At 40.7% G+C, this 12,641-nt stretch overlaps 1 protein-coding gene across 2 annotated transcripts in view; it reads left to right on the top strand.

Annotated features, from left to right (window-relative positions):
• The window catches only part of TXNRD2 (thioredoxin reductase 2), a 32,271-nt gene that overhangs the window by 13,250 nt on the left and 6,380 nt on the right, over window positions 1–12,641 (top strand). Inside the window, exons 12-15 of one of the 2 annotated variants that reach the window (XM_071572182.1) lie at window positions 5,658–5,794; window positions 10,430–10,525; window positions 10,746–10,838; window positions 11,850–11,921. In XM_071572182.1, the coding sequence (XP_071428283.1) occupies window positions 5,658–5,794; window positions 10,430–10,525; window positions 10,746–10,838; window positions 11,850–11,921 (398 nt within the window). The remainder of the gene's footprint in view (window positions 1–5,657; window positions 5,795–10,429; window positions 10,526–10,745; window positions 10,839–11,849; window positions 11,922–12,641) is intronic. The other variant, XM_071572184.1, reaches the window with a different exon arrangement.

Raw genomic sequence — 12,641 nt, 5'->3', positions numbered from 1 at the left:
TTACAATCCATATTTAGAAACTGCAAAATGAATAGTTTGAGAGTTTAGGAGGTTTGTGTTGCCTTTTCTTTTGGTGGTCGAGTTGGCACGTCAGGATTAAACACATTAACAGCTGAAGCTGGTTAATTGCTGTGCAGTCCATAGGATTCATTGTTTTGCTCTGTATCAACACAGCCACACCAGGTGTCTCAGATAATGGGCTGGGAAACTCGGTGGTGTTGAGGATTTCCTGTCTGCAGATGTGCCAGTTACAATAGTGATTGAAGCAAATCAGCTTGTAGAGTTAGTTAAAGAGCAGCTGCTGTTGTTAACTAATTGCAGCCTGAGTTATTGTACATATTTCCTTGATTTTTGTAAGTGCATTGTGGAATTTTAGTAGGATTTTATGAACAGCATTAAAAATCTTTACTGGCAGTGGGACATGGTTTGAGTTTGATAAGCTGCAGTGCTGTCTCTTAATGCAGGCTGTTCAAGAAAATCACATTTTGTTTCTGTGAAGAATTTTGTTTTGTTTTTGGAATGTGTGAGTTTTCTGCTTGTGTGGGTAAGCCAGTAAAAGCAGGCACAATGCTCTCTGGGTTTTTAGCAGCTTTTTTAACTAGTCAAAATATTTGAGGAGGAGAAAAAGAAGAAATCCCATTTTGATATATTTTAATGTAATTTAAAAGTTTCAATCCAAAGTTTTTGTAGGTAACTGTCATGTAGCTCTGATACTTTGCTGAGTGACTAAACTGATTTATTCCAGCTCAGTGAGAGCCCATTCTTGACCTTTATTTGATTCTGTCTCTCCAGCTCTGTAATATCCTTCTGTCTTACTACTGCTGCCTTCTGCTTGTTGAGAATTCTCCTGAAATTATAACATTTTGAGACTTTGGTTTTTTGTTCAATATAGAATCAATAAACTTTTACTATCACACAGTATTTCCCCTGCCCTTAAGGCTACACCAAATGCCTGTGTGAGATGCCTGATGTACCTGAGCTCCAAAGCACAGGTAGGTTTGTGCAGGTGCAGAGTGAAAGTGGGGTCCTGGTGCATGGAAAAGGGCAGAGATTGACACCTTTGTGAACTGGGGCAGGTGCTGAGCTGCAGGACAAGGTGCAGATCAGGCTTTGGAGGGTGGGTTTGTTTCAGCTGCTGAAGGGCTGAAACCTGTGAATTCAGTGCTGCAGGTGAACACAGCTAATACCTAAAAAGAGCTGGTGAGTGGGATTTCCATTGGTATTTGCAACAGGCCAGTGCTGTAACTGAAATTTGATTATTCCCAAAGTCCTTAGAAAAGATACCGAGAAAGACTCGACTCTGATGGGAGAGGAGGAGCAACATTGAATTGGTGATTAAACTAAGCAGGTATTTATAAAATATCCTGGAATTAGTTTGGCAGAGAATGTGAGCCAGTGTGTGAGGAAACTGTTAACAGACAGAGCCATGACCAGCAGTGGATTTTAAGTTTAGCTTTACAAAAAGAGTTTTCTCCCTGTTGAGAGCAGTGGAACAACCATTCTCAGGTTCTGATGTATCTGTAAGCTTAGAGGAATGCCAGTGTGTCTTTGGCACAATATCATCTTTGCTCTATAAAAGAATTACAGCTTCAGCTCAGTGTAAAGCTGAACAGGTACCAGGTGTTGCACATCACGTCCTTTGGGTCCCACTGGAGGTCTGGCAGATTTATTTTGTCATGCACTAAAATAAGATCCTTGCTGTTCAACAAAGGGTTAAGTACATAACTGGTTTTTTAATAGCAGTTTTCTTCAAGTCTTACAACCAAACTGGTTTGGGTTAACCAGGGAAACAGAAATTTTGTTTGGAGATTTTCTTTGAAAAGTCCCATATGGTAGAATAAATCCTGCTGTGATCTCCTGTGGGCATCTCTCTGCCAGCCCCTGCAGGAAAAGGGGATGGGCTTCAGATTTGTCCTGGCAAACAACATCTTGCCATCCAGTTTTTAACCTCTGAACTGTAAAATAATGCACCTTGGTTGATCTCAGACAACTGTTAATGTGATGTGATGTGTCCAGACACAAGAACTTCACCCTCCAGTGGATGGCAGTGGGATGTTTACTGAGAGCACCCCGAGCTTTCTGCTGAGATGGCAACAAGTGTCAGTGGCACAGGAGAGAGTACAGTGAGCAGACTTGGCCCAGAACCTGTTGCTGCCCCAGCACTGACTGAGGGCCAGATTGTTTTTCAGATTTTGGCAGGCTTGCTGGAAGTTTATCAGAATGGAAGTAAAGTTCAAAAGCAGCCTTGTAAAATTGGTGCTCACTGCTATCAGTGTGATAAGAGTTCTGATGGTTTTTTTACCTTACTTGATGTTACTCTAGTCAGTATTTTCTTGTAATCTGAACAGTAGTTACAATGAATTGGTTTATATTAGTCATTATCAGCTGGCTGTGTTTTAGTGAACACTTTGTGGTTTGAGAAGTATTTGAAGGAGGAAAGGAGAGTGGCCTTGAAACTAATTAGGGGGGTGTGTCAGGCACCCTGAACAAGGACCAAGACTGGGAACATAGAGGATATTTTGATTAAGGTCAGGCTGAGGTCAGATTGGATAAAGTTATGAAGTGATGTGTCAAAATGCCAATGTACAGGGGAAAAGTGGAGAAGACTATTGGGCTTTATTCCAGAAGAACCCTCCTGTCACCTGCAGAATCCTCACAGTGCCCATCTGCAATAAAATGCACGATTGGCCCTAGTTTGGATTTTTCAGATGCTGGGAGGCAAACAGACATTCCAACTTCTTTGATGGAATAACTGGGGAAGACCATTATAAAATTCTGCTGTCAACTGCACCTTTATCACCCTGGGAAATCTTACTGGATGCAAGAGTGTGCTATCACTCATCTACTGCTGCTGCTTACCTGACTATGCCTATTCCTCCAGCTTCTTCCTAGTTCAGCTGCTTCAGTGTCTGCACCTGAAGGTCACAGCAGCCTGGCAGTGCCTTCACCTGTGGCAGGTGTGATCAGCAGAGCCCTGGGCAGGGGATGGGACAGGAGTGCAACAGCACAGCCAGCCCAGCATGGGCTGAGCTGGTGCTCCAGCCAGTCTCCTGTCACTCTGTAGATAAACTGCCTGGCAGCCCCGAGGAAACCACGTTCTTAGATTTTACAGAAGCACATCCACAAGCTGTTCTTTCTTTTAAAGGTAAAAGCAAATGGGGACAGACACTGAGAGCACAGGGGTCTGTGTGGTTTTCACAGCCATGTGTAATTCTATGAGTGTGTTGAAGATGAGATTGTGATGGACAGGAAGTGCAGGAGGCAGGTGACCTTTTCAAGGGTCAGATTTCAGTTGCACCTTTCTTCTGAATGTCTGCCATAGTATTTTGTTGTTTTGGATAAAAACTAATCTTGTGTACAGTCATACTCTTCTATTCTGTGGTAGTCTCAGGCCAGTGGACATCTTCAAAACTGAAGCACACGTGCTGATTTTAGGGGAAGGATGGAGGTTGTGTGCCTGGTAGGGTTTGGTATAGGTGGTGTCCTCTGGATCTGAGAGAGAAGCTTAAAGGTCATGCTTTCTTGAAGCTGGAAATGTAAAAACACTTGGGGGTTACAGGTATGAAACAAATGTCCTACTGAGAAATGGTGAGAATTGATCCTATAATACGAGTAAGTGAATGTTGGGAAATATCAGAATTTCCTGAATTCAACATTAAAACTTAACAAGACACATTGTCTAATTATGAACCTAAGCTGCTGGACTTGAGGTGAAGCAAGATCAGTAAGTGCAATTGTGACTTATGGAGGTGAGCCAGCACAGGGCTAAAGGCCAAGAAAGCTTCAGTTCAGTGTTTTAAAGTTTTGTTTTTGCTTTCAGAAATAATATTTAGGCAGCAAAATGGAGAGAGAAATTTCCCTATGAGTAGCAGCACAGGGTTCTGTAACTCTTAGCTATTAATACCAAGCTGTGCACATGTTAAAATAGACTGGATGGAAAGGTTAAGTGTTATCCTGCAGGTTTGATAAACTCATCTGTTGTTGTCTCAGGTCTTTAAATGACTCTATCGACAGCTTTTTTCTCTTTCAGTGCCTGCCATTGCGTGCTAAGCTTTTCTCTTGGCTCTGCCTGGCAGGAAAAAGGGGAAACTAGAAAACCCCATTAGTTGTCCATTTGCAGAATACTCAGGCTTTACTCTCAATACACAAAGAAATACAACGGTAGGAAGTTGTTTCACATCCGAGCCAAGATAAGGTCCTGGAGGTTTATTATTTTTGTTGCCTGATAGCATCAGGACTGGGGAGCAGGGGCAGAGAGGGAACAGCAGATCAGCATCCCATGGGGACAGCAGGAGGGAAGACAGACAGATAGCCAAGTGCCGACAGCTTCAGTCAGTGCTCCCAGAGGAAGTGTTGGTTTCACCAGATGAAATTAATACACAGAAGTCTTTACAGAGGCATTCAGATGTGACATTGTTTGAGGGGCCTGCCTATGTGGCAGATGTATAAAGCAGTGAATCATATGTTTACATATAATTAGGTCTGTATTGACAGGCCAGGTTTTCCTTTTGTTTAATAATTTCCTACATTAACATCAAAGAGCTTGTTTTTGTAATGAAAACACATTTCCCTTTTTGTTTTGCTTTGCTATAGCTCTGCATTAACATCAAACACACATCATGACTCACACAAAGGAGACCTATAAATGTAGATGTATCCAGACTCATGTAAAGCCTTAAAACAGATGCAATGCTGTAAAGTTTCCTTAATTGAGATATATTCAGGTAATTTTTTATATGAGCCTGTGTGTCCTTACAAATTTTGGGAGAACTCAGGAATTTCACTGTACTTGTTAACTTTCAAATACATTTGAAAAGTTGGATAGGATTTAAAATTCCAGTTGCTTCCTGAAATGCCCTGTGGAAAGCTCAGTGTAATTTTAAGACTTCAGTGGTCTGAGTGGTAACTGTGCAGAAAACACTACAAAGGTTTATTTCTTGAAGATGAGATAATTTGGTATCATTGGAAGAGGAAGCTGTAATAAAGTCTGAGCCTGGTAGGACTTACCCAATTTGTTTTTAAAGGCATTTAAAATACTGTTTCTAAACTCTCCAGAAATAGCTCAAATACAGAGTTTGAGCTAACTCAGCATTAAGGACTTGGGAGCAAAATTAATACAATTTTTCATCCAAACTGAGGGAACTGAGAAAGCTTTAATCATATAAATGTATTCAGGTAACAAGCAAAGAGGGCTTCAGGAATGTTTGATGGTGAACAGCATTATGAATAATTTTTATCCACAGGTGTGCACAGCACACTGTGAGCACTCAGTGCCATTCACTTAATGCTCACTGGAAATTTTCAGTGTAGCTGTTTAGCTGTTCTGTGTATGTTCATGCTGCATTAGGCACCTCAGTTTAGAATGTTCAACCAATTACAACCATGTGTGTTTTGCTCTTCTTGCAGTGGGTGCTGTATATGCCTCTGGACTTTTAAAGAATAACTTCTGTGAAATAGTCTGAGCAAAGGCAGCAGTGATTGAGCTCCTGTAAACAAGGAATCTCAGTATGAGATAACTCTTGTCATGTTTCTGCTTGGACTGTTAAATAACTTGACCTTCTTGGAATCCCACAGTGGAGGATACCAGCTTCTTAGACTGACACTGCTGAAGTTTTTCAGTAGTTTTACTTAAATTTATTTTTTTTTCTCCCCTAAAGGCCGAGCCCCTGACACTAAAACTCTCAATCTGGAAACAGTTGGAGTGAAAACAAATTCTGAAACTGGAAAGATTATTGTTGATGCCAGTGAAGCTACTTCTGTTCCTCACATTTATGCAATTGGAGACATAACTGAGGTACTGAGTCTACATGAACTGTTTTACAATAACAGGAAGCCCACTTTGTTCCTGACTAATAACTAGTCCCCAGATGTCGTCATGCCCAGCATATATCTTGGTGTTTTGCACTCCTTCATTTGGCAGAGCTGTGGTGTTTGTGCTGGGCTCCTGGGGCAGGAATTTCCTTCACATGGATCCTGTGAAGTGTCTCGGCAGGAGAGATTATTGCTGATGTTTATCAGGGAATGCACCACTGGTCAGAGGCTAATAATGATGTCTTTATCACTTCAATCATCTTTCTAATAATGTTATTATCACCTTAGACATGACTTCATGCTGCCTGTGAATGCTGAGTGAAAGCAGCTCTTACCTTTGGGAGCTGAATTCACTTACTGGGACTGACTGGCACAAGTTCTGTAATTCCATTTGTCGTATTTTGGGTGTTAATTGGCACTAATCACAAGGCAGCTCTTCAGCTCCCTGATGCAAAATGCTTCTGACCAAAGTATCTTCCTCTAGAATAAGAAAAAGTAATTGTTGAAAACACTAAGTGCTTTTGACTTCTGTTCATGGTTTGTGAATGATTATGCCAAGTAAACATGAGTTGTGTGGGTGGGTTTGTTGTTTTTTAAGGAGGGGACATCATAACTTAAGCAAAGTAATTTGCTTATTACAGAGGAAAAGCCAGAATTCTGTGGCCTTATTCTAGTGCTGATGATAATCTACAGCCACATATAGCAAGAATGTCTTGAGATAGAAGTGCTCTCAAACACTTTCAATCTGCCAAGTTTCATTTTACATAAGAGGGTATTTACTGTAGGCTGGGCATCTTCTACTGTGTTACCTTCCTAGAAATGTTTGTCTGGATTCTGAACTCTGCAGTTACAGGGGGATGTTTCCATCATCAGCCATTCCTGAGAAATGTGGGCAATGTGTAGAATACAGAGGCTGGACATTGCCAGACACAGACTTCTCTCACCTGTTGCTGAACTTGCTGGAATTGAGGACATGCCTTCCTATCAGGACTGTCTTTCATCCAGTGCAGGCACCTGCTTTGCATGTCTGGTAAATCCAAATACTGTGGCAATATCCAAGCATCATATGGAGCAAAATCTGAGACCTTTAAAGGATTTCTCATTCTGCCATGTTTAGAATCTTTTGAAGTCTCTCAAATGTATAAACCCTGCGGGTGCTCTTGAGTTTCTGAGGAGATGTAACAGGTTAGATGATGTCTTGGGAACAGCCCTGTCACTTCTTGCTCTGGGATGTTTCCTGGACTCCACTTTGTGCTTGCTGTGACCTCCTACACCTGCTTGTCCCTGGTATGCCCTGGTTGGGCCTCCTGCTTTCCAAAATTTCTTTTTTATTTCATCCAAAAAGCAGTTGTTAGAGGCAATGCTGACAGAGCTTAGATTGTATTGCTTGTTTTGCTGCCAATCTGCAGTGTTACTGTGGGGAAGTCATTTCCTTTTGGGTGCTTTTTGTCTTCTGCCCTTTGAGGATTTAGTTAAGTAAGAAATATAAAGTTGGGGGCAGGATGCTCTTCTCTTTCTTACTCTGGGTCTAAAAAATTGTGTTTTCATTTATTTGTCATTTTCATTTTGTAGGTAAAACTTGGATTTCCTTTTCCTGCTTTTGTCTTTATTAGTGCAGATTTTTGAACTTGAGTTGTTCAATAGACACTTCTGAATGTGTTACAAACAGTTCTGTGCTGTGTCCAGTGTACTGGGGTAAAAACAAAGAGTTGAGTCAGTGCTCTGCAGAAATCCTCTCTTAAGCTTCTATCTGCATATGGGCTCAATACAGGGAATTAAAGAAATCATGGTATAGCACTCATACATCTAAAGTGTTTAGAGGTAAAAGGAATTACTGCCACTGTCTTACCTGACTCCAGTACAATGTGCAATCCCACTTGCTAAGCAATTAATTTATTTTATTTGAATAATTGAATCACTTTTTGTCTTTTTTTTAAGCAGAATTAATTTAGATAATAACTGTCATTGGCACAGGAACCAGCACTAAATAAAGTTCTGTTGGTGCCCAGTCTCAAAGAACACACACGTGAGGATCAAGTGCTAAGAACCACAAAAGCTGCAGAGCTTGGGGTGTGGTGCTCTCTGGGTGTGACCCACCAAAGGAGCAGAGGAAGGGGAATCTCATTTCCTGTGAGTGAGCATCAGTGATCCCTGAGAGTCACTCTAAGATTATTTTTTTCCAGTGTTCCTGCTCAGGATTTCTCTTTGCTCTCTCCCTGTCGGAGTTTCTTTGTTGCTCAGATTTTTCAGGTAGTTCTCCAGCCTCCTTCTCCTTCCAGAAGAGACATTAAACTGCTACCAAGCAGCAAGGACTACTGTTTTTGTTTGCATTCAGTGCCCTGGCTGGAAGGGGAGCGAGGGGGGCAGGAGAGTTTCCTGATTGCTCAGAGTGCCTGTTTTGGTCTGGGAGTCGTACCCAGCTGGTACAAATGGGAAACTCTGTGCATGGGTGTCTTGTTGCACCCTTGTATGACAAATGGAATCCTAATGCTATCCAAGCTGTTCATCTGGAAGAAAGGGGGAAAAAAATCTTCCAGACATCAGTCAGTTTGTCTACCCTCAAAAAACCATTTTTCAAGCTTTGACAAAATATTATTGTCAACTGACATATGAAATTGCATTTTGGTGTTTTCATCTTCTGTAATCAGGATGAGGAAGATCAAGCTGGAGTTTTAGTTTGAATTTTTTTTTCAGGGCTGATATAAACTCTCTGTGTTACGATTCTTCCTCCAGTGGTGTTCTTGTTGAAAAGTGTGGCACACACTATAAAGACATTCTCTCCAAAGGAGGTTTATGGTATGGTCAGGCCACTCTGCATCTGTCAGATTTCAAAGGGGGTTATAACAGAGATGTGGAGAGAAGGTGGAATGTACAGTATGTTGCTTTGAATAGAACTGAGACCAGAGAGAGTTGTGTTAGAACAAACACACATTACTTCAAAGCTTTTCAAACTCTCTTAGGAGCCATCTCACTTAAATGTGTAATTCTTTGGAGGATTCTTATGAACAATTCGTATCCATAATAGTCAGCAGAGTAGTTCTACACATGGCTGCAAAGTGAATGTTCATTTCAAATATTTACCAAGAAAGGTCTTTAAGTCATTGTTTATGAGAAATTGGGCTTTATCTGCATGGATGTTTTAGTAATTAGTTGGGTTTTATGGAATGCATGGCAGTGCTTTCACAATTTTATCTCTCGTTCCAATCTTCTATTCATTTCTGGAATGCCAAAACAACATCTGTATTTCCTGCTGCAGAAATGATTGGCAGCCACGTTTCAGGCAAATGTGTGTAAGGGAAAACAAATGGCAAATTTCATCTGCAGGATGATATTTACAGACTTGAAAGTCAAAATGCAGGATTTGAAAAATGGTGACTTGGTGGATTTTAAGGAAAAGAAAGAAATAGACCTTCAGATTTGTCATGAGCTGTGGAAGAAAAATAGATTAGTCTTCATTAATAATTAAATTGTAATTTCTCTTATCAGGTTGTACATAATGTTGTTTTGGGTTGGTTTTTTGCAATGGAACTTTGAAGTGGTTATTAGTACAGATAAAAGCATAAATGGAAATTAATATGCAAGGACTTGTATGAATCAAAACTTCACACAGCTCACAAAGCTTCCCTGTTGTCCCACAGAGGTGTTTCTCAGTTAAGGCTTTCTTACATCTCCACATCATTCCTTCTGGATTTGTGACCTCTGTTCTTGTGTCAGACAAGCACCTTGGTGATATGGCTTGGATGAACTCTTACCTGATTCTTTTTAAAATTAGATTTATGAATTTTGTTAAGTCTCATTAACTTACATGAACTTGAAAATGCCTTTCTTCAATTAGCAAAAACTTCCAGTTTCTTTAAGACTAGCACTGGACTTCTGATCTCTGCACTGTGCCAGCAGGCAGAGTTGGGGTTCTTGCACACTACATAGTCCTGTTAGGGTATAAAAGTACCCAGGGCTCATGGCCTGAACATGTGCTGGTCAGGCCCTGCTGTCACTCCCCTTCTCCTTGCAGGAGGTCTCTGTTTGCCAGTGCCCATCCTTTGCAAGCCCCTCTGTAATCCCAGGGCCTGGACCAGGACCAGCTCACCCTGTAGGTCACAGTGCTAACAAAATAGTGCTCCACTTCTCCAGTCCAGGGCCAACACAGGAAGTCAGTAATAGTGCCTATAAACAGCTACATTTTGTGCCTGTTATTCTGTAAAAATGTGTCAGACAAATTTTTTAAAAGGTTTGATGTTACAGAAACTCTGTTGCTTTATAGGATGTTCTCCCTTGGAAAAGACCATCTGACAAATTTCTTGATGACCTGCTATGGAGAGAAAGGGAGCAGTGAGTGGCTGGCATGTGAATGAATATGTGCTGCTTTTCAGGAGGTGACATGATGAGATCCAGAGATTTGACACATTTGTGACATTTTTTCCCCTCCATTAAGACAGATAGTGAACTCAGAGACTTAAAAGTGTGTTTGGACAGAAATTTTTCCTGCCTTCTCTATTTGAGCCCTGGCTACCAGGCTGGAATTTCAAAGATTTGGCCTTCCTCTGACCATTGTCCCAGGAGACATCCTTGGATGCTGCTTCTCTCTCAGATAAAACAAAGCTTTGTGCTCTCCCCCCAGGGCCGTCCTGAATTAACACCCACAGCAATCGCTGCGGGGAAACTGCTGGCTCAGCGCCTTTTTGGCCACTCCTCAGAGCTGATGGACTACAACAATGTGAGTTGTTACTTCTTTTTTTCAATAATAAAAATCTTACACTTCCCCCCCCCTCCCCACCTTAAGAATTTTTACAGGAATTGCATTTTGTCATCTGGACTGCAGCTTTGGCAGCAGAGAGTGCTGTGTGTGCCAGAGCTGCCCCTCTCAGTGGTGCAGGAGTGTCCTGGTGTCTGGCACAGAGCATGGCCCAACACTGACACTGTTTGCTCCTGAGCAGGTTCCCACCACAGTGTTCACTCCCTTGGAATATGGTTGTGTTGGGCTGTCAGAAGAAGCAGCTGTGCAGTGTCATGGATCAGATAATATTGAGGTATGAAAACATTTGTAGTTTTCTGTTTGGTGTCAGAGTTGCACTGGGAAAAGACAGAATTTTCACTGTTGTGCCAGGTAATGGTTTTGGTCCCCAGAATACTGTTTGCAGTTTGGGAGTTGGTGTCTCCAGGAGTGCTCAGAACTTCAGTAGAATTACAGCAAGTCACAACAGGAACTGTTATCTCATGGGCTTGAAATGATTGATACCTTTAAAATTATGTGACAGCTTTACAGTAGCTGCCATTTTAGAAATTACACAATATCATTAAATAATGGTCAAGTTCCTTTTAATTGTCAGAATTGCTGCTCAGATTCTTTAGTCTAAATTTTCAGGAGGTCCCCAGGAACAGCCACACAAGCTGCTAAACCCCTTTGTGGCTGAAATGTCTTGGTGCAATAAGTCTGGGCATTGTATATGGAGAAATAAATCTGTCATGTCACACCCAGCCCTCTGATAGGAGGAGTGAGATTTGGGGCATTCATGATGAAAAAATTGACAATCACAACATAAGAAGACAAAACTCAAACAAGTCACCCTTGAAAAGATAAGTTGTGTTACTCTTATTCACTTGCCTCAGGCAAAATCATGAATGAAAAATTAAGAATTTACTATTCAGAATGCAAAAATTCCAGTTTGGGTTGTGTTGTGGTGTACAGTATTATAGATTTGGAAAAATTCTTGGCTTGATTCTTTTCAGTAGACAAGGTATTGAACCTTTGGGAGAAGCTTAAAAATGCTTGGGTTTTTTCCTTTAATCTGGTGCACTGGTTTGAGTGATGTTATTTTTGATTTTTTTTCCAGTTTTATTTTTAATGATTCTCTGAGAAGGGTTTCTGTTAAACTCTTAACTGGGCTTTCCATTTTTTCTTTAAAATAATTAACAGGTTTTAATAAATAATTTTTTTCTGCAATGGTATAAAGGTGTAATAGTTGTCATTTTAATGTTAAATAGCAGTTTTTGACATAATAGTGCTCTCTAACATGAAATGTTACTGTTTTTCCTACCAGGTATTCCATGCATATTATAAACCTTTAGAGTTTACAGTGGCTGAAAGAGATGCAACTCAGTGCTATATGAAAGTGAGTTTGGGGAGATTTTGACTTGCTTTGAACTTGAAACCAGTGATGTGGTACAAGCAGCTTCCAGGAGGAGTCTTTGGCAATAAAACATCTTGAGATGGATGAGATATTTTGTTGTTGACAATCCATTTCTCTATTGTAACTCCAAAAGTTTGATGTCCACTCCATATCCCATTGCATCTTGGAAAGGCTTTGCAGGTTTGCATTTTTCAGACCTGGCATTCTGCTGACTAATGCTATCTTTGAACTGCTCTTAAGGTCCTAAGAAACATTTCAGATTCTCTGGAGATCAATCTCTGCTTCTCCCAGCAAAGCTTTTAACTGGTTCCATGTGATAATTGCATTGCTGTCTCTTGGCAAAAGTGTTGCCTTCAAAAAAATTAATGATAAGGCTTGAAAGACTAAAATAAGTGTTCAGTCTTATTCATGAACACAAAAAGCTCCTGGTTCAGACCAAAATGTCAGATCTAAAGTTTGTCTTCCAGAGAGATCCAGTTGCTTCAGTGGTGAAAAGGTTTTTGATGCACTTGCCCTTAGTAGAGAATCTTAGATAAGGTGTAGTGTTGGTAGAACTTATCACAGTTTTAATTTTCTTTTTTTTGTCCTCAGCATCAGGGAACAATCTTTTTTGCATAAGTAGGTTCATCAATTCTATGATACAATATTTTCTTTCTATTGTTATGTAAGAAATGTCCACTGTCAATAGCTGAAACCAGTTTT

Source organism: Pithys albifrons, chromosome 17 (assembly GCF_047495875.1).
Source record: "Pithys albifrons albifrons isolate INPA30051 chromosome 17, PitAlb_v1, whole genome shotgun sequence".
In the NCBI taxonomy this organism is placed as follows: Eukaryota; Metazoa; Chordata; class Aves; order Passeriformes; family Thamnophilidae; genus Pithys; species Pithys albifrons.
This window is presented reverse-complemented; position numbering and strand designations above follow the sequence as displayed.